Source organism: Panthera pardus, unplaced genomic scaffold (assembly GCF_024362965.1).
Source record: "Panthera pardus isolate Hobbes unplaced genomic scaffold, ASM2436296v1 HiC_scaffold_3, whole genome shotgun sequence".
In the NCBI taxonomy this organism is placed as follows: Eukaryota; Metazoa; Chordata; class Mammalia; order Carnivora; family Felidae; genus Panthera; species Panthera pardus.
The window spans coordinates 51163873-51185007 of record NW_026526876.1 but is presented as its reverse complement, the minus strand read 5'-3'; the positions used below and the strand labels follow the sequence as shown (position 1 = coordinate 51185007).

The 21135-nt window shown below is 51.8% G+C and overlaps 1 protein-coding gene across 3 annotated transcripts in view; it reads left to right on the top strand.

Moving 5' to 3' along the window:
• The first annotated feature begins 452 nt into the window (after positions 1-452).
• Positions 453-21135, top strand: part of UNC45B (unc-45 myosin chaperone B) — a 29664-nt gene continuing 8981 nt past the window's right edge. Inside the window, exons 1-14 of one of the 3 annotated variants that reach the window (XM_019423958.2) lie at positions 453-562; positions 1165-1332; positions 1895-1931; positions 3534-3709; positions 5285-5374; positions 7604-7771; positions 8366-8534; positions 11121-11291; positions 13919-14090; positions 16780-17080; positions 17972-18066; positions 18236-18377; positions 19065-19205; positions 20392-20519. In XM_019423958.2, the coding sequence (XP_019279503.1) occupies positions 1165-1332; positions 1895-1931; positions 3534-3709; positions 5285-5374; positions 7604-7771; positions 8366-8534; positions 11121-11291; positions 13919-14090; positions 16780-17080; positions 17972-18066; positions 18236-18377; positions 19065-19205; positions 20392-20519 (1958 nt within the window). In that variant the 5' untranslated portion in view covers positions 453-562. Of the gene's footprint in view, positions 563-692; positions 888-1164; positions 1333-1894; positions 1932-3533; positions 3710-5284; positions 5375-7603; positions 7772-8365; positions 8535-11120; positions 11292-13918; positions 14091-16779; positions 17081-17971; positions 18067-18235; positions 18378-19064; positions 19206-20391; positions 20520-21135 lie in introns of those variants that run through there. The other 2 variants (XM_019423956.2, XM_019423957.2) reach the window with 2 other exon arrangements.

Below are 21135 nucleotides of genomic sequence, written 5' to 3'. Positions count from 1 at the left end.
GTACGGTCCTCGGGCTCAGGGAATTCCAGATTGACCTAGCTCTGACCAAGAAGAAGCCTATAGTCTAGTGGGGGACATTAAGAGCCCACCCTCTCTGTCTACTGGGAGGGGTAGGCTGAATGCATCCACTCCACACGGATGGGGGACACAGGAGAAGGCATGCAAACCAAAACAAAGCACCCATTTCCACTAAACTTGAACTAGTAAGCCCCTCTGTCTTTCAGAAAAGGAGGGACATTTCAACAATGAGTACTGGAGGGGTTGGGGAGTTGTGGGCAAGTGGAAGAGAGGGAGGAACTCTCCTCCTTCCAGAAGGCCATTTCTGGAAGTCTCCAGTTGGTCCTGGACCTGGGCAGCTGCTCTAAGTCTGCCAGCCCCTCAGCTGTCACTCTGCTCCCAAAATAGCAGTGATTGGGGGAAGGGAGAGGAGATTGTTTATCTGGGATGGAGGGGGAGAAGGGGCATTATAGCTGTGTCTCCCTCCCTTCTGGATCTTTCTCTGCTCTTTGTGGTATGAATGCCCGAGTCCAGGACTGCCCCTGAGTAGGACGCTGGGGCATAGGTTAGTCAGCACTTCCAGGTGACTAATGACTATCCACTCTGGGGAGGAGGAAGGCCCTGAGTATCAATGACAGACTCCAGGGACACCTGACCCTGTGGCCAAATATGGTCCGGAGCTACTGGCAGGGGCGATAAAACCTCTTGGGTGGGGGAGGGAGGCAGATTAAGGCTTGGTGGCCAGGGGGTGGCTCACAAGGGAGCTCAGCCGAACAGCATCACAGGAGGACAGACCAGGAGCACCGTCCTCTGAGAAAGTGAGCCCGTGTGGAGAGTTCCTCAGACCGGGGAGGGAGAAGAGGGACTGAGAAGAACTTTCAAGGCTTGCAGTGAGAATTCAGGCCTCCGGCGTGGTGGCTTCACCCGCCCAGCTGGGAGGGAAGGAGAGGGAGGCACGGGGGCTCTAAGATTCCTTCAGCCATGCTATTCTGCAAGCAGGTGCTATCATGTCCTTCTGAGCAATGGATTTGGGGGTGATAGGCATGGGTCCTTTCCAGGCAGAACCCTCACCTTCCATCCCAGTAGAAGGGGCCCTGGAGCTCCAGACCTCAGGCCAGGAGTCTGGAGTGGGGGACTGGCCAGACTGAGCTGCTCCTGTCCTGACAGATGGCAGAGGCAGAAGCAGCGCAGCTGAAGGAGGAAGGGAACCGGCATTTCCAGCTCCAGGACTATAAGGCTGCAACAAAGAGCTACAGCCAGGCCCTGAAGCTGACCAAGGACAAGGCCCTGCTGGCCACGCTCTATCGGAATCGGGCAGCCTGTGGCCTGAAAACGGTCTGGAGCGGGAAGGGCGGGAGGCTGACGGCCAGCACTCAGAGGCAGGGGTGAAGGCAGCCCCCCATCTTGCTGGGTATCAGACCCTTAAGCCCCCTTGTCCCAGCCCTTTCTGCTGGAGCCCTCAGGGCAGAGAAGGGCACCTCCCACTGCTTTCCTGGGCCCACTGCCTGACCCACTCCTCTGGGAGACAGAAATTCCTCCAGTTGGGAATCAGCCTAATGGGAACTGGCATCACGCCAGGGGCTTTTTCCATGTTATTTCACAGCATCTTACTAACAGCCCCGTGAGTCAGCTGCTGTTGTCGTGCCCATATAGCAGATAAAACAAACTCAGGGCTCGGGGGGCTTAGTAACTCACCAAGATCTCCCAGGTCATTAGTAGCAGAGCCTGGATTCAAACCCAAGTTTGCCTAATGTCAGAGCTCATCTGCTCTCCCATGCCCAGCCGGGGGTCCGCCCTTGGTTCCCTGACAGCCAGCAGCTCCCCAGCAAACCCTGTCTGGTTGTCTCTGCGTTGGGCCTGCATTAACCCCTGCTGCTTCCCCTTCTCCATTTCTCAGGAAAGCTATGTTCAGGCGGCGTCAGATGCCTCAAGAGGTGAGTTCCCTTTCCCCAACCACTCCCCCATCCCCAACCCCAGCATCCCTGTTTGTCTCAGAGGCTCTTTGTCAATTGAAGAAATGACAGATTGTGGAAACAGCATCCTAGGCATTGTAGGTGGGGCTTCGGATGTCCAGAGAAGCCATCCCTAAATTGCATTTTTGCAACTCGAATTATATATTAAATCATAGGTTGAGGGAAATTAAAATTTTTTTTTCAAAAAAATTTTTTTAATGTTTGGTTTTGAGAGAGAGAGTCAGAGCATGAGTGGTGGAGGGGCAGAGAGAGAGAGGGAGACACAATCCAAAGCAGGCTCCAGGCTCCGAGCCATCAGCACAGAGCCCGACGCAGGGCTTGAACTCCCGGACCGTGAGATCATGACCTGAGCTGAAGTCAGACGTTCAGCTGACTGAGCCACCCAGGCTCCTCTTAAATTTTTTTTAATGTTTATTTATTTTTGAGAGAGAGAGAAAAATAGAGAGAGAGAGAGAGAGAAGTGCAAACCAGGAGGGGCAGAGAGGGCAGACAGAATCTTAAGCAGGATCCAAGCTCTGAACTGTCAGCACAGAGCCCGATGTGGGGCTCAAACCCACGAACTGTGAGATCATGACCTGAGCCAAAGTTGGATGCCTAACTGACTGAGCCACCCAGGTGCCCCTTAGGAGATTCTTTTATTAAAAGATGTTTCCAGAAATCCTCGTGTCTTGGTAATGACACACCCTCTGTTGTAAATTAGGGTATGCTCATCCTGGGGCTCCCCAGTGGTTCTGGGCATCAGCCCACTGCACTCTGTGGGATCAGGCTTCCTGAGAGGAGGAGGGAGGCAGTAGCCCATTGCACAGAGACTAGGGAGAGATGAACATTAAAACAAAGCAAACCTTTAAATGTAACTAATTTCAACTTGCGCTTAAGTCAATGTTGACTTAAACCCATTGTCAAAATGGGAAGTCTTTTCTTAGCTGCAAGTGTTGGGTTTTGATCTGGGCACCATTCTTTTAGGAGAAACAGAGACAGTGTGAAGTGAGCTCAGAAGGAAGGGAACCAGCTGGAGATGGGCCTGGAAATACACCCTGTGAAGAGCAGTTGAGGGACGTGGCAATATTTAGCCCAGAGAAAGCAATTCCCAGGTGGGATGGAGAGCTGCCTTCAAACACCTAAAAGGCTGTCACAAGGAAGAAGGATTGGATTTCATCTCAGGGGTTCCAGGGCTGAACTTAGGATAAAAGGGCAAAGTTACAGGGAGATATATTTCAGGTCTGAAGAGGGGAGGGCTTTCTTGATGGAGCTGCCTGGCTGCCTTGAGAAGGAGGGAGCTCCCCATTGCTGGAGGTATGCAAGTATCCATTGGATGAGTGCTTGGCTGGGATCATGATGTAGCAGAGACTGAAATATCAAGAGCTAGACGCGATGACCCTTAACCTCCCTTGAGACTATGATTCTTACTGCCTTCCTCACAAAGAGGGAGCCTGGGGCCAGATAGTCCACATGGGTGGATAATCTCCAATGAAGACACAGTGGCCCTGGAATTGGGGACAGTGGCAGGGGAGGGAGGAAGGCGATCTGCAGCCCAGGCCCCTGAGGCCCCGTCTCCCTCATTAGCTATTGACATCAACTCCTCGGACATCAAGGCTCTCTATCGGCGGTGCCAGGCACTGGAGCATCTGGGGAAGTTGGACCAGGCCTTCAAGGACGTGCAGCGCTGTGCCACCCTCGAGCCACGGAACCAAAACTTCCAGGAGACACTGAGGAGGCTCAACACTAGTATCCAGGAGAAGGTGAGCTGGACCCCTACCCATAAGCCTTGGCTGCCTCCCCTCACTCCTAATGGATGAGTTAGGGAAGCAGGACACCAGAGCAGGTCTAACCCTACCTCCACACTCTTGGATGGAGTGAATGCATGGCACAGGCAGGTGCCAGAGAACAGCCGAGCAGAGGCACCCATCTTTGAGTGATCGGAGATGCTTGTTCCAGGAGACAAGCCAGCCAGGACTAGAACACGGGTCTTTTAAATTCCAGATGGAGGCTTTAAAAAAAAATTGTAACTTAGTATGTATGCGACATGATCTTCTCTTTCTAGGAGGACAAAAGCAGTACTGAGGGTAGGGTACTGCTGGATGATAGAGCCAGTAGGGAAATCTTTTCTAGGAAAACGAAGTGGGGTGGAGGAGAACTAGGATCAGAGATGAGAAATTCTACACCCTAGTCCTGGCTTAGTTGCCAGTTTTCTAAGGGATCCCTTGGGGTGTCAGTTCCTCCTCTGTAAGAGCAGGAGGGTAACTGATCACTAAGCTCCTTGCTCCAAGACTCAGCGGCTCCTCTGTGTCTGGGGCAGCCCCATGGTGGGACCACAGTACACTGTCCAGAGTGCAGACTCAGGGGCTGAGTAAACACAAAACTGAGGAGTGACCAGAGAGGGGGTGACAAATGAGAGACCCACTGGGAGGAAATGAGCCCTGATGGAAATAGGCAGGACTGTGGAGGAGCAAAGCAAAGTAGTGGGAGGTACGGAAGGAGCTGGCAAATGGTGGGAGTGGGGCGGTGGGGTGATGGGTGATCAGTTAGGTCATTTTATGGTAGATTCAGAGCACTGGGGTTGGGGGTGGGGGTGTGAGGGATGAGACAGCCAAACATAATGGTTAAAATTTCTTTTTAATGTTTATTTTTTTGAGGGAGAGAGACAGAGCATGATCAGGGGAGGGGCAGAGAGAGAGAGAGAGAGAGAGACAGAATCTGAAGCAGTCTCCAGGCTCTGAGCTGTCAGCACAGAATCTGATGTGGGGCTTGAACCCACAAATGACGAGATCATGACCTGAGCTGAAGTCAGCTGCTTAACTGACTGAGCCACCCAGGTGCCCCCAAATGTAATGGTTTTAAATTGAGTGAAGAGGTGCTTGAAAACTGCTTCAGGTTTCTGATCTTAGAAATCGAGTTCTATTTTAGCCCATTTTTAAAGTATGTGATAGCTAATTATTTACTGGACTGCAAAATTTGGGTGATGATCCAAGCCCTCCAAATTGGCATAGCAAACTTAACTAGACTGTAAGCTTTGTGGAGTGAGGACTTGATTTTGTTCACCATTCTATCCCCAGCATCTGCAACAGTATCTGGCATGTAGTAGTTATTCAGTAAGGGTTTGTTGAATGAATGAATAAATGAATGAATGAAGAAAGAAAGAAAGAGAAAAAGAAAGGAGAAAGAAAGAAAGAAAGAAAGAAAGAAAGAAAGAAAGAGAAAGAAAGAAAGAAAGAAACATAGTGTAGGGGCCCAGAGTAGATACCATAATATTTACTGAGCCGCCTGGAACGTGGACTCCTGCCTACCTCCTTCCCCACTCCCTCCTTTCTCCTCAGCTTCGTGTGCAGTTCTCCACAGACTCGAGGGTACAGAAAATGTTCGAGATCCTCCTGGATGAAAACAGTGAAGCGGACAAGCTGGAGAAGGTGAGTGCGGGGCAACCAGCCGGCCAGCAGAGGGCGCACTCGGGATCCCCCCTCCCCCCTCCCCCTCCCCCTCCCCCTTCCCTCCCCCCTTCCCCCCTCCTCCCCCGCCACGGCCGATCTTCCGCTGCTGGCCCCACCGGATCTCAAGACAGTAACGCCCTGACCGGTCGCGGAGGAAGAGGAGGGGGGTCTCCTTGAAGAACGTGGACACAAACGGGCCAAAGGTTAAGCACTTTAGAAAGCACTTGGCTATAAGGGCCAGGACTAGGGTGAGACCAATGAGAGCAGGGTTGGAGTTTTTATTTAAATTTTTGAGATTTTGTTCACTATGATTTTTTTTTTTTGCATTGCATTGATTTTGATATTTTAAAATATTGCATTAGATGTTACTCACCTTGATTGCCGAGGTTTTCGGTGTCCCTGTAAATGGTGCATCCAAGGCAAGTGCCTCACTTGCCATACCCAGGTTTCCACCCTGAGAGCTGTTGAAAACAACATGTTAAAATAATGTTCTAGTCCATTATAAAATATTGTAAAAGGTCATCCTGAAATATGAGAATGGTTGCTCATAATACCATCCTCTTAGCCAAATTTGTTGCCTTTTTTTTTTTTAATGTTCCCTTCTGGTTTTTTTTCAGGGGGAAAAAAATTGAACATCTGAATGGTTTTTGTTATTTGTTTATTTGAGAGAGAGAGAGCTGAGTGTGAGTGGGGGAGAGGGGAAGAGACAGAGAGAATCTTTAAGCAGGCTCCATACCCAGGACAGGGTCCCAAGCGGGGCTCAATCCCACGACCCTGGGATCACGACCTCAGCTGAAATTAAGAGTCAGATAGATGCTCAATCGACTGAGCCACCCAGGTGCCCCTGAATATTTTATAGTTATAAGAATTGGACAGACAATGCGTGGGGAATTTTTGTTAGTTTTATGATCAATAAGTCCATGTAACATGCAAATACCTTTTATAACAAACTGATGTGAGGACTTAATGAGTTGCTACAGATAAATGCACTTGGCGAGTACACAGCCCTTGACTGGTAGAGTGTTGGTGGTCCTGGTGGTACTTGCCCGGGAGTCTCTAATCAGCCTCATACCCAGCGTCCCACTCCCTCTCTCTTTGCTCACCTTCTCCTTCTCTCTCATGAGTTCTTCCTCCAACTCCAGGGTTTCAGGTTTTGCTGAGGCCTCCTCCCCTGATCTGGGGCCATTTAAGGTATATGTATCCTCCTCAAGGTTTTAGGGTGGGAGGACACTGGAGAACTTTCTAGCTCAACTGCCTAATTTTGCAGTCTGGGACCCAGAGAGGTACCATGACTTGCCCAAGGTCACACAGCTAGCATACAGCAGAATCAGTCTTCATACCCAGGACTCTTGAGACCCCTCTCCTGCACTGTCTGCCCACCAACCACCACCTCCCTGAGAATGCCTGTAACTTCAGATTGCCCAGAACAGGTAAACAAGCAAACCCAAAATGCTGAAACCATATTCAAGGGAAAAATTTTAAAAGAAAACAATTCACTTCTGTTAAAAGGTAAACCGTGGCATATTCATAATTTTCAGGGTTTATTTGGGCAAAATTGATTCAAGTGGGGTAGCAGCAAAACAGGAAGTGGTTAGGAGCATTGTACCTACAGGAGCCAGGGGAAAGGCTTCTAGAAAGACATGGGTGGAAAGAAAGCAATGCAATTATTTGATTGGCTATAGTTTAAGCAGTTACATTATTTGGGAAAGCCTAGTTGGCTGTGATTGACTGTTCTTAAGTTTCGATTTCTTAACCTTGAGACATTACAGGCTTCCATTTGGGTTTGCTTACATTAGCTACTAGGGCATTAATACCACTCAGTCTAATGGCCTTCTTGTTTAAATAATTTAAGACTTCAATACCTTGGTTTAGTACTTATCCGTAAGCATACATACACGGTTTTGTTTAATGTAAGTGCAATCAGAGTGAACCTACTTCCTAATGTTTTTTTCCAAGTTGCTGGGTGATCTCATTTATGGCTTTGTGGCTACAGTATATCTCATCAACTTGGGCTGTATGTCAGTTACTTTGTTTCTTCTGTTGTGTCATGTTCCTAGGCTAGGTCTCTGGGAGCAGGATTGTAGGGGAAGAACCCAGTATAAAGATGTTTTGGAAACCAAGTCCTCAACCAGCCCCTGTACTTGGCCCCTGCCCGAGGCCTTGATAGCCAAACCTCCCCCTCCCCCTCATCGTGTCCTCCCTCCTCAGGCTGCCAACAACCTCATCGTCCTGGGGCGTGAAGAAGCAGGGGCCGAGAGGATCTTCCAGAACAACGGAGTGGCCCTGCTGCTGCAGCTTGTGGACACCAAGAGGCCCGAGCTGGTGCTAGCGGCTGTGCGGACCCTGTCGGGCATGTGCAGTGGCCACCGAGCTAGGGTGAGGGCCTGGGTGTGGGGCTGGCGGCACAGGTGGCTGCCAGGCAGAAGATCTGGAGGGCGACATGTGGACAGTTAGTGGGTGGCATAAATAGACCCAGATGCCAAGTGGAGAGTGTCCCCGCACCCCCCGCCATCCTCGATTGTACGGTCCCGGATCAACAGAGATTGATCCTCTGCATTTCCCTTTGAGCTGGAAATGCATTTATGCAAAGATAAGGCTAGTGAAAGTTTATGAGGAAGAGCTGAATGCAAAGGTTATGACAGTTTACATTGTATCGTCCTAAGTCTTCCGAAGCCCGTGTATATTTTACGCGTAAAGCACATCTCAACCTAGACTCACCACATTGCAAGTGCTCAAGGGCCCCATGTGGCAAAGTGGCTACTATATTGGACGGCCCAGGCTTAAACCTCTGGAAAGGGGCCTGGCTTGTGTCAAGATCCTGCCTAGACCATGGGCCCCGTGAGGCATGGCTGCCTGGGCTTAGTTCCCTACTGCAGGGGCATGGTGGGGATGGACGTCACCCACTTCCTAACCTGCATGGCAGCTGGAAGAGAGGGGCGGGCAGCTGACTCGTTCTTGCTGGGGGTATAGGCCACAGTGATTCTCCATGCCGTCCGGATAGACAGAATCTGTAGCCTCATGGCCGTGGAGAACGAGGAGATGTCTCTGGCCGTCTGCAACCTGCTCCAGGCTGTCATCGACTCTCTGTCAGGAGAGGACAAACGAGAACATCAAGGGAAGGAGGAAGCGCTGGTCTTAGGTAGGAGGGATTCTTCAGGTTTTTTTCCACGGGGGTGGGGGCCAGGGAGAGTCGGTTGCCACCTTAGACAGGTCATTCCCTGTAGGTGGAGGTGGCCTGGTTTTATTTTTATATTTATTTTCTAATTAAAAGAGTGTTAGAGGCATAGGAGCATCATTTTCAATAACTGAAAGGCGGAAGCAACTCAAGTGTCCATGTGCGGGTGAATGGATAAATAAAACGTGGTACGTCCACACAATGGAATAGTATTCAGCCTTAAAAAGGAAGGAAACTCTGACATGTGCTACAATATGGATGAACCTTGAGGACGTTATGCTAGGTGAAATAAGCCAGTGACAAAAAGATAAGTACTGTTTGATTCCACTTATGTGAGGTATCTAGAGTAGCCCAAATCATGGAGACTGGTGCCTGGTTGGCTCGGTTGGTTAAACTTCTGACTTGGGCTCAGGTCATGATCTTGCAGTTTGCAGTTTGATCTTGCAGTTTGAGACCCACGTCCAGACAATGCCTCCCTGCCTGCCTCCCTCCCTGCCTCCATGCATGCCTCCCTCCCTCCCTGTCTGCCTCCCTCTCTTCCTCCCTGCCTGCCTTCCTCCCTCCCTGCCTGCCTCCCTCCCTGCCTGCCTCCCTCCCTGCCTGCTTTCCTCCCTCCCTGCCTGCTTTCCTCCCTCCCTGCCTGCTTTCCTCCCTCCCTGCCTCCCTGTCTCCCTGCCTCCCTGCCTGCCTCCCTCCCTGCCTGCCTCCCTCCCTCCCTGCCTCCCTGCCTGCCTCCCTCCCTGCCAGCCTTCCTCCCTCTCTGCCTCCCTGCCTCCCTGCCTCCCTCCCTGCCTGCCTTCCTCCCTTCCTGCCTGCCTTCCTCCCTTCCTCCCTCCCTGCCTCCCTGTCTCCCTGTCTCCCTGCCTGCCTCACTGCCTGCCTTCCTCCCTGCCTCCCTGCCTCCCTCCCTGCCTGCCTTCCTCCCTCCCTGCCTCCCTGTCTCCCTGCCTCCCTGCCTGCCTCACTGCCTGCCTCCCTCCCTGCCTGCCTCCCTCCCTGCCTGCCTTCCTACCTCCCTGCCTCCCTGCCTGCCTCCCTCCCTGCCTGCCTCCCTCCCTCCCTCCCTGCCTCCCTGCCTGCCTCCCTCCCTGCCAGCCTTTCTCCCTCTCTGCCTCCCTGCCTCCCTCCCTGCCTGCCTTCCTCCCTTCCTGCCTGCCTTCCTCCCTTCCTCCCTCCCTGCCTCCCTGTCTCCCTGTCTCCCTGCCTGCCTCACTGCCTGCCTTCCTCCCTGCCTCCCTGCCTCCCTCCCTGCCTTCCTCCCTCCCTGCCTCCCTGTCTCCCTGCCTCCCTGCCTGCCTCACTGCCTTCCTCCTTCCCTGCCTGCCTCCCTCCCTGCCTGCCTTCCTACCTCCCTGCCTCCCTGCCTGCCTCCCTCCCTGCCAGCCTTCCTCCCTCTCTGCCTCCCTGCCTCCCTGCCTTCCTCCCTGCCTCCCTCCCTGCCTGCCTTCCTCCCTCCCTGCCTCCCTGTCTCCCTGCCTCCCTGCCCGCCTCACTGCCTGCCTCCCTCCCTGCCTGCCTCCCTCCCTGCCTGCCTTCCTCCCTTCCTGCCTGCCTTCCTCCCTTCCTCCCTCCCTGCCTCCCTGTCTCCCTGTCTCCCTGCCTGCCTCACTGCCTGCCTTCCTCCCTGCCTCCCTGCCTCCCTCCCTGCCTGCCTTCCTCCCTCCCTGCCTCCCTGTCTCCCTGCCTCCCTGCCTGCCTCACTGCCTGCCTCCTTCCCTGCCTGCCTCCCTCCCTGCCTGCCTTCCTACCTCCCTGCCTCTCTGCCTGCCTCCCTCCCTGCCAGCCTTCCTCCCTCTCTGCCTCCCTGCCTCCCTGCCTCCCTCCCTGCCTGCCTTCCTCCCTTCCTGCCTGCCTTCCTCCCTTCCTCCCTCCCTGCCTCCCTGTCTCTCTGCCTCCCTGCCTTCCTGCCTGCCTTACTGCCTGCCTCCCTCCTTGCCTGCCTTCCTCCCTGCCTCCCTGCCTCCCTCCCTCCCTGCCTGCCTTCCTGCCTGTTTGGGATCCAACCTAGAATGAGAACAAAAATCCCTAAGATGCAGGGAAGTCAGACAGGGCAAAAGCAAGAAAAAGCATTTATCTTTTAATCCCCCAGCAGGTGGGGAAGACCTGGCATCCCTTCTGAGGCTTGAATGCAGGCTCCCAGCATGCCTGAATCTACAGGGAGTAAGATGTCTGTAAGGAGTATAAATTTCTTGTCTGGAAAACATTTTGTTAAATCAGTTTATAAAGAGCTACATGAAGTGTCCTTGGCTCTCTGCCAGTCATGCTTTGGAATAAAGAACTTTCTAAGAACCAGAGCTATTCAAGGATGGCATGGGCTGTTATAAAAGTCAGTGTGCACAGTGGCTGGAGGGCCACTGGGGGGTAATGTTTAGGGATTTGTCTCCTTTTTGGGGGGTGAGATGGGCAATTCTATACTCTCCTGGGAAATTCCAACATCCGGGATGCAGGGGATTCCATATTTCCAGAGTCCTTCTAGAAGCCTCTGCCATTCTTGGTCCTATAGACCTGAGATTCCCTACTCTCTATTTACCCCATCCTCTCCTTCCTTAGATACCAAGAAGGACCTAAAGCAGATAACCAACCACCTGCTTGACATGCTGGTCAGTAAGAAGGTGTCTGGCCAGGGCAGGGACCAGGCCATGAACCTGCTCAATAAGAACGTCCCCAGGAAGGACCTCGCCATTCACGACAACTCACGCACCATCTATGTGGTGGATAACGGTGAGGAGGTGGGAGGGTCTGGGGCTCGCTCCAGCCTTTCACGTGGGCACCAGAGTACCTGGCACTGAGCAGACGGCAGAAGAGGTGTGGCCCTTGTCTGGGAGAAGTCTTCAGTCCCAACTGAAAAACCAGGAAAAGGCGTTAGCAGTTAGAACCCACCAGCAGGCTGGTGGGGATACTGATCAAGACTGGGCTCTTAATTCGGGGCCCCGAACACACCCAGACAGTGTCCAAACACACCCAAAAACAGCTGGGCAGAGTTACCTGACAAGCGGGGGCAAGCAATGCCAAAAGCAAACAGGACCCCACCAACCATAGGATAATGTTCCTGAAGTCCCTTGGTTGGCAAAATACTTCACAGGCCTTCTGGAAGGGAGAATTGGCATCTACTGTCCCATATATAGGTTCTAGCAGATGGCCATTATATGTGTCAGCTCCGGGGGGGTTACCCTTGTCCCAAGTCAACTTTAATTGTTCAGGAATCACACCCATGGCTTTATCATCTACTGTGATGAACTCCCACAGGTTGGATGACATATAGACCATCCTTTGATCTACAAGGTTCAAATTAGCTTTCACCGGCTTGAAACGTATCCTCTTGTGATATTGTGCTTCCTTGTTTGGTTTGCACAGATCTCAGCAAAGTGCACTTTAACAAATGACTCTAGTGCTTAAACCTTCTCCCTCAACACTTCCCCTCCCCTTCCCAGTTCTGGTCTTTTCTGCATCCATTACAAAGGGTGAACAGCAGACCTCTTTCTCTCAGCGAGAGGACCTACGTCCAACCACAAGCTAATGGGTAGGGCAGGTGGGAAGCAATATTTGTTATTCCAGGCACCAAAATAAGTAGCTCTTGGGTAAACAGAACATGGATGTACAAATCCTGTCACACTAGTGAAAAGATGCCTTGTTGAGGTTGTGTGTTGTACAAGCTGGTCTGGGAGACTTGCCTTGGGAACCATCAGGACATCCAGCCAAAAGTGAGCGTTTGGGTTCAGGGAAGGGCAATGATGGATGAGGAAGAGGTCCAGAGTATCCTAGAGGAAGAGGAATGAGATGCTCAAAGCATGTGTGGGAATGGAAGGGAAGCATGGGGGATGGGCATTGGGGAGGTGGTGGGAAGTGAAGCAGGTGCATTCACTGGCTCTCTTTGAGACCCGGGCTGGGAGTTTGGGTTGGTTCATCAACTGCTTCCCATGACTCCCCAGCCCTGCCAGTGCTTTTGTGCGGGTGGTAAAGTATGCAGGGCAGAAAACATACTGCTGACATTTTTTTTAAGTTTATTTATTTTGAGAGAGAGCGTGCATGCACACACACACAGGGCAGAGAGAGAGAGAGAGAGAGAGAGAGAGAGAGAGAGAATCCCAAGCAGGCTCCACGCTCAGCACAAAGCCCAATCTGAGGCCTGATCTCACAACAGTGAGATCATGACCTGAGCTGAAATCCAGAGCCAGATGCTTAGCCAACTGAGCCACCCAGGTGCCCTTGAGCACTTTTAATTCCCTCCTAACATCCAGAGTTTCACGCCTCCCAGCATCTACCTCTTCCCACTTATCTGCACCAGCTAAGGTCTGACGAACTCCTAGCCACTCCCAAAACCTGGCTCCAAAGTCAAGCTTTCAGTTATCCCAGAGGCAGCACAACATAACTGTTAATATCGTGGGCATTGAAATCAGACGTTGCTGGGAGAGTGCCGTTACAATGTCACTTGCCAGCTGCAAGTTGCTTTTGGGCAACTTAGTTGACTTCTCCATGCCTTGGTTTTCTGCTCTGAAAAATGGGAATTATGATTTCTAACCAGTAGTTTTTTGTTGGGATTAAATGGAGTAATGTGTATGAAGCTCTCGGCACATAGTAAGTGCTCAAAATAATTTACAACTCTTTGTTGGAGCAAATCACCCCATCTGCAGTGTTAACCACTCTGTCTTTATCACACCTGCTGTCCTCATTACACCTTACTATAATCTTTATGTGACTGTTCCTTATTGCGTTCTGAACTTTTTGAGAAGAGGATTGTGTCCTTTATTTCAGTATTCAGTGGCTAAAAATTGCCCGTTGATTTATCCACTTATTCATTCATTTATTCAACAAATACGCAATGATCGAATTAACCTGATGGGTAATAGGAAGTCACTGAAGATTCTTCCACAGAAGAGAGAAGAGATAGCGATCATAAATAGCAAATGTAGCATTTACTAAATAAATAAAAAATGTGTATTGAGTGATAACGATGTGTCTGGATTGGCCCCAAATGGTTACCATACATCACCTCACTGAGTCCTCAAACTCTCTGTGGTAGGTAGCAGTGTTCCCATTTTACAGAAACTGAGACCTGGGGAAGAGAGAATATCAAATAGTATTTGAGGAAGGTTATACCATCAAATGTTAACACTGGTACTCAGTCCTCTGAGATCAACTACCACAGTGGGAGGTGGATTGCTCACCTAGGGGCAGAGTTAGGTGTAGAGCCCGGGCCTCTTGGCCCCATTTCAGTGCCCTTCACTCTGGATAAGCCATGTGCTGTGTAAAGGCAGGCTGGAGAGAAGGTGGCGTTAAGACGGTGAGAGGGTGTGTTTGTGAGGAGAGACCCAGCAGGAATCTGACACTTGCCATCATCTGCCCTGCAGGCCTGAGGAAGATCTTGAAGGTGGTGGGGCAGGTTCCAGATCTTCCATCCTGCCTGCCTCTGACTGACAACACCCGCATGCTGGCCTCTATCCTCATCAACAAGCTCTACGATGACCTGCGCTGTGACCCAGAGCGTGATCACTTCCGCAAGATCTGTGAGGAGTACATCACGTGAGTCTCCTGGATGTCCCGCGGGGTCGGGCTCTGTATTAGTTATCAATGGCTGTGTAACAAAACACCCCAAAATGGAGCAGCTTAAAATAACAGCAACTATTTATTATCTCACAGTTTGACAGCAGTTTGGGAGTGGGTAGGCTGGGTGGATCTGGCTGTGGGGCTCTCACGAACTTACAGTCACATGTCGTCCTGGGCTGCAGTCATCTGAAGGCTTGACTGAGGCTGGAAGATCTGCTTCCAAGGTGGTACACTCATATGGATGGCATGTTGGTGCCGCTTGTTGGCGGGAGGCCTCGGTTCCTCCCCCTGTGGACCTCCCCGTGTCATTACCACGTGGTAGCTGGTTTCCCCTAGAGTGAGTGATTCAAGAGAGCAAGGCCGAAGCGGCAATGTCTTCTATCATCTAGCTTCAGAAGTCACACACGATCACTTCCACCACATTCTATGCATGAGAAGCAAGTCATTAAGGATGGTCTACATTTAAGAGGGGGGGAATTTGGCTCTACCTTTTGCACAGAAGAGTGTCAAATATTTTGGGGCTTATTTTAAACCTACTACAAGCTCCTGTGGTTGAAGGAACAAATGTCCGCTTATCAAGGAGGGAGCGAGACCGGGCTCTGTCAGGTTTAAGCGCTGTGTGGCCTTGCAGAGACTAGACAGGAGCCTGGGACTCTCAACAGTGGAACTCTGGGTCTCCCCACTGTCACTCAACCATCATTGTGACTCAGATGCTCTCTCTGCGTCTCCGTTTTTTTTTTTCTGTGTGCCCTCTCCCATTCCCTCCCACTGCTACGCGGTCTTTTAATCCTTTATTCCAATGATCCTCAGACTTGTAGATTATTCAGATTTCTGGGACCCTACTTGACTCAGTAGTCTGGGATGTGGCTCAGGAAGTTACATGTTTAAAAAGTATCCCAGGTGAGTCTTGGGAGAGTGGAGCCACTCTGCTTTTCTTTTCTCCCCTCCAGGGGTTGGCACAGTTTTCCTCTAAAGGGCTGGAGGAAATATTTTATATTTGCTGGGATGTGCAGCCCTCTAGTGTATACTTTAAAAAAAAAAACCCTTTAAAAATAAATAAATAAATAAATAAATAAATAAATAAAAACCCTTTAAATCATGAAAACCATTCTTAGCCTCCCGGACTTGGCCAAGCAGCCAAGGTTTGCCAGCTCCTGCTCAATCCCGTCGCTTCACCTGACCCCCGAATGTTTCCCTGAAAGCTCTTCAGGGCTTCTCTGGTCTTTCTCTACCTCAGCTTCAGCTTTGGCAGCTAACTTCTTGAGTCTCTCATGAGGTCCCAAATTGAGTTCCAGTAACTGTCACCTAGACAGACCTTGTGAGGGCAGAGGATTTTGAAGGAGGGCCCCTCCCAGCCATCCTGTGGAATGTTGCCTCTGCACAGGCCTGCCCCTGGACCAGCCACCAGCCCCTGGACCAGTCATGGAGGTTGAGTGAGTCTCTGAGGTGCCTGAAGAGACCTCCTCCCTCCCCCCAGCACAAAGGGTGTAATCCCTACCCTGCTCTGTCAGGGGCCGGGGTGAGTGGAACCAGCACAGAGGGCAGACCTGACTGATTGTGAAAGGCTCTGGCTTCCCTGGCGGAAGTGGAGACAGGAGGTACAGGATGCAGAATGTCAGAACCGGAGGGGCTCTTGGAGCTTCCAAAGCTGCCTTCTCTCCGACAGGGACTTGCTCAGGTCATCCAGCCTCGCAGAGGCAGATGTGAGACCAGAGCCCGGGTCTCCGACTCCTGCTTGATCTGAGGTTCTCTTGCCTAGTCCGGGTCGCCCTCTTTCTTTCATTCATAACAGCTGCATTTCCACTATGCCCGTCTGCCCTGATCCCTCCCATCAAACCAACCGTGGCAGATCACCAAAAGATCAGAGGACTTGTCATGAGTGACATCCCCATGCGGAGATTCTCCCACAGGGTAGATGGTAGTAGATTCCAAAAGCAAGGCAGAAGCCTCACCCACTGGGGGAAGGGACTGGGACCAGACGGGGGAGTCACCACCTCCGGCTACTGCGTGACTTGGTCACATTGCAGAGTGATGCTGCGTGCCGGGCTCCACAGTAGGCCCTTTTGTGTTGTTGTGGCTGCTGTTCTGTCCCACTAGATGGTCCAGCTGCTGGGAAGCCTGTTGACTGACAGCTGTCACCCGCAACCTTTCCTTGGGACTTGCCTCAGCTGGGGACAGCCGCTTCACCCTTCCCAGGGTGGCCAGCATCCAATGACTTTTCCCTCCCCCCCAACTAGAAACAGCCTGGGCATGTGTCCCAGCTGTAGCACTCATTACAGGCGGAGGCTTTCTGGTGACTGAGTCGCAGCCTAGTGTGTCCCAATGCTCAGTCTTGCTTCCTTCCCTTCTCCCCCATGAGCTGATCCCAAGAACTCTCCCTAATAAACTCACATGTCAATCCCCATCCCTCTGCGTGTGCTTCTTGGGGGACACAGCCCATGGCACGTCTGTTATATCACTTGTCCTCATCATAACTCTGATAAGTAGTAAGACTACTACTGTCAGTTTATAGGTCAGGAAGCTGAGCTTCCGTGGATTGCCCAAGGTCACCTGGCACACGAGTGGTGGATCCGGGTTGTGAATTCAAGTCTGTCTGCCCCTCAGATCCCACACTCTTCCCACCCACCTTCAGCCAGTTCTCTTAACCACCTTCCCTCTATTTTAGGAGCAAGTTTGACCCCCAGGACATGGACAAGAACGTGATTGCCATTCAGACAGTGTCGGGGATCCTGCAAGGCCCCTTTGACCTGGGCAATCAGCTGCTGGGACTGAAAGGTGTGATGGAGATGATGGTAGCCCTGTGTGGCTCGGAGCGTGAGGTAGACCAGCTAGTGGCCGTGGAGGCCCTCATCCATGCCTCCACCAAGCTCAGCCGCGCCACCTTCATCATCACCAATGGCGTATCGCTGCTCAAAGAGATCTACAAGACCACCAAAAATGAGAAGATCAAGATCCGCACACTGGTGGTGAGTGTTGGTAGCAGGCTTCGTGCCGGGGCACCAGGGGCACCAAGATGAGCGAGGGGTGGCCCCATCCGTGAGAAGACCGTGCAGTAGGGGGCGCTCAGCCCTATCCATGGGCCCCCGCAGAGCAGGGTGATAAGTAGGAGGCTGTGAGAATGGAGATTCAGGAAGGTGGGCGCTGCTGTTTAACCCTGGGGACCTTTGCCTCCACGCTTTTCAACAACGCTGACACCGAGGAGCTTCTGTCCAACCGGTATTTTCAGAGCAAACTCTAAAAAGTCTGTTTCCTTAATCAGTTTCTAGGTGGCACAGATGACCAGCTTCACTTTTTCCAATTTCATTGAACAGAAAGTATTTTCGTGGGTCTTTTACTTTGCTTGTAAACAATTACAGTGAGGATCGGAGTCATTGATCTGTTTTGTGGTTGTTGTTTGTATCAGTTTTTAAAACAAGCTGGTTATAGCTTCTGCCACCATGAGTTTTCTCTTACGGAAGGCCTGTTTTCCCAATAAGAGTGCAGTTTCTCCCTGAGGAAATTCTGCACATCTGAGTTTGTTACATACAAGGTCTGTCTGCCAATATCTTTCACCATTGCAGTTTCTGATAAGATTAGTATTGTCTTGTGCTCATTTTGCAAGACAACAGACACAGAGCCAATATGTGGGATCAAAATGGTGGTGGAAAGGGGCAGAGTAAAAACTACAGCCTTTGGGCACATCTGCCCTATCCTGGAAGCCTCAGGGAAGGCATCTTGGAAGAGGTGACCCCTGAGCTGAGGTTTGTAGTATGCACAGAGGTTTATCGAGGCAAAGAAAAAGGGGCAAAGGGACGAGTTTGACCAAAGCCTTGTCCCCAAGTGTCCCTGATTCTACCAGCGTTTCCCTTCCTCCCCAGGGGCTCTGTAAGCTCGGCTCTGCAGGTGGTACAGACTATGGCCTCAGGCAGTTTGCTGAAGGGTCGACAGAGAAGCTGGCCAAACAGTGTCGCAAGTAAGGGGGTCCTATTTCCCTGGGCCCACCATCTCCTCTCTGGGGTGTGCTCTCGTGGGGCCACATTGTGAAACGCTCCCCACCTGCTACCCACTAACCTGAAATGGCTCCACCATCTTGACCGGAGCCATGGCACTCTTCCCCAGCGCTCTTCCTCCCCGATTTCCAGGTGGCTGTGCAACGCGTCCATAGATACCCGGACCCGGCGATGGGCAGTGGAAGGCCTGGCCTACCTCACGCTGGATGCTGACGTGAAAGACGACTTTGTCCAGGACATCCCTGCCCTGCAGGCCATGTTTGAGCTGGCCAAGGCAAGCGTGGCCCTGACCTCTGGCCTCAGGAAAGGTCTACTGGATTCAGGCTCACAGGGTCCTCCCCTGAGCCTGGGAAATTGGACTCCTGTGTCTTTATCCTGGCCTTGCCCCTACTGCCCACGTAAACCAGATTGGTTATTTCCCTCTGTCTGGCCCTCATTTTACCTGACCATAAAATGGGCTCGTGATTCTTCGTGGCTGCCAGGCAGTGGGAAGATGAATAAGAGGACGGTGAGGTCCTGAGGGACTGAGAGCCAGTGGCTAGCCCTTTCTGGGCCCCTCCCTCCTTCCCAGCACTGGGCCAATCCTTGGCTCTTTTCCACCACCAAAGGGAGAAGGAAGTTATCACCAGGGCCAGACCAGCGGAGTCTAGCCCCCACCCCATCCCATGGCAAAGTGTGTTGGACTCGGCTTTTGAAAGAGGCACAGAGTACCAAAAGGGTGCCCATTTGTGCTCCCAGGGGTGCTGTTGCAGGTGCAGGAGAAATTTCTGCCCACCCTGCTTGAGTAGAGCTGGTTCCTCCTCCCTCTGTGCCGCCTGCTTGCCTCCAAGCTGGGCAGCACCAGCCATATTCCTCCCAAACCAACTCACCAACCAGGCCAGGGGACCGTCTTGGAAGCAGAGATTTGTTCTAAAGTTTCCTTTCTGCCTTTCCCCTCCTTCCCCTCACCCGGTAACTCCAGACCACGGACAAGACTATCCTGTATTCTGTGGCCACCACCCTGGTGAACTGCACCAACAGCTATGATGTCAAGGAGGTAATCCCCGAGCTGGTGCAGCTCGCCAAGTTCTCCAAGCAGCACGTACCTGAGGAGCACCCTAAGGTGAGGATAGGGATGATGCTGGAGGGTCACCAGGCCAGCTGAGAGGTGGAACCGAAGGACAGTGATGTCTGGGTGCTGTGTGTATGTGCTTGGGAGGATTTGGCACAGGACACAAATAATTTGAAGATGATCATGGCAAATCTCTCCCATTAGATGACGCTCATTTCCCCCTTATTTAAAAAAATTTTTTTTAATGTTTATTTTTGAGAGAGAGAGACAGAGAGAGAGAGCGCGCATGCGTGAGCACGAGCGGGGGAGGAGCAGAGAGAGAGGGAGCCACAGAATCCAAAACAAACTCCAGGCTCTGAGCTGTCAGCACAGAGCTGTCAGCACAGAGCCAGACGCGGGGCTCGAAGTCACAAACCACGAGATCATGACCTGAGCCTAAGCCGAAGCTCAACCGACTGAGCCACCCAGGTGCCCCTCCCCCTTACTTTTAATGTTCTATGGGGAGTGGGGAGTGAGGATCCAACCATTAGTCTGAAAAACCAAATGGAGCTACGATGAACATTTTGCAATTTATATTGCTGGTTTCATGAACATCAGACCGTATATTTCATGTTTCCAACAATTACAGAAATTTTGTTTCCTGGGATATCTGGCTTTGGGGATCTGGGTGTTAAGTAGAAATAATGAGACAGGGGAGAGAGGCCCGTCAGCGGTAGCCCAGACGTTACAAAATCTCCTTAGGGCCCTCCCCAGTGATTCCCTGCACTCAAGGGTATGCTTTGTACATGGTTTGAATATGAACGTATAGGTATTTCCAGCCAGTAAAAGATTTAGATTTTTGTAAATCTGTCAGCACAGAGCTCAATGTGGGGGTTGAACCCACAGGTCATGAGATCGTGACCAGGGCCGAAACCAAGAGTCGGACATTCAACTAAATGAGTCACTCAGGTGCCCCCTCCTTACCTCCCTCTTATTGAGACCCTCATGATTATGCTGGGCCTACCCAGATAATCCAAGATTATCTCCCTGTCTCAAGATCCTTGATTTAATCACATCTGCAGAGTCCTTTTTGTCATGTAAGGTAATATTCACAGGTTCTGGGGATTCGGATGTGGACATCTTTGGAGGTCATTATTCAGCCTGCCATAAGCAGTCAGAAATGCACCACCTTTAGTTCCAATATAGATTGGCCTGGTGCCTGGGCTCTTTCCCCATTGCTACCCTTTTGTCTCCCCAGGACAAGAAGGACTTTATAGACATGCGTGTGAAGCGGCTTTTGAAGGCTGGTGTCACCTCTGCCCTGGCCTGCATGGTGAAAGCAGACAGTGCCATTCTCACCGACCAGACCAAAGAGCTGCTGGCCAGGTGGGGCTGCAGTGGGCAAGGGCTGGGGTCTGAGGGAGCTGGGGGTGAGAGGCTGGGCAGGGAGATAGAGATAGCAGGGAAGTCAATGAGGGAATGAGCCCTTGGAGGGATCTGGAAAGGAGACGGAGGAGATTGACATTGAAGAGTGATGTGGCAGGGCAGGTGATCCCAGGTGGAGGTTTGCATCGGGAGGAAAGAGGTCACTGTCCATCCTGGTTAGCTGCCTCCCAGGCCCCGAGTGGGACCTGCTATTCCAAAGATGGGGAGGCAGACAGGCTCACAGGTACAATACGATGCATCGGGTGCCATGATGGGGCAAATACAAAGGGTTGGTTGGAGCACAAGCAGTGGCACCCACCAGCCAACTGGAGGGGAGGTGGGAGGGCAGCCAGGATAGGCCTCTTGGAGGATGTGGTAACTCAATGGAACCACGAGGTAAGAAAAGGAGCCACCTAAGTTCCAGGGAGGAAGAGTTCCAGGCAGAGGGGACGGAGGGAGAAGGAGTCAGTGAGATGAGATTCTCCTGCAGCATGTCTGGAGCATGGAGAGCACAGGAGGGAGCCATGCTAGTAGGACCAGAGAGGGGGATGAGGGTCAGATCACAGAGGTCCTGGGT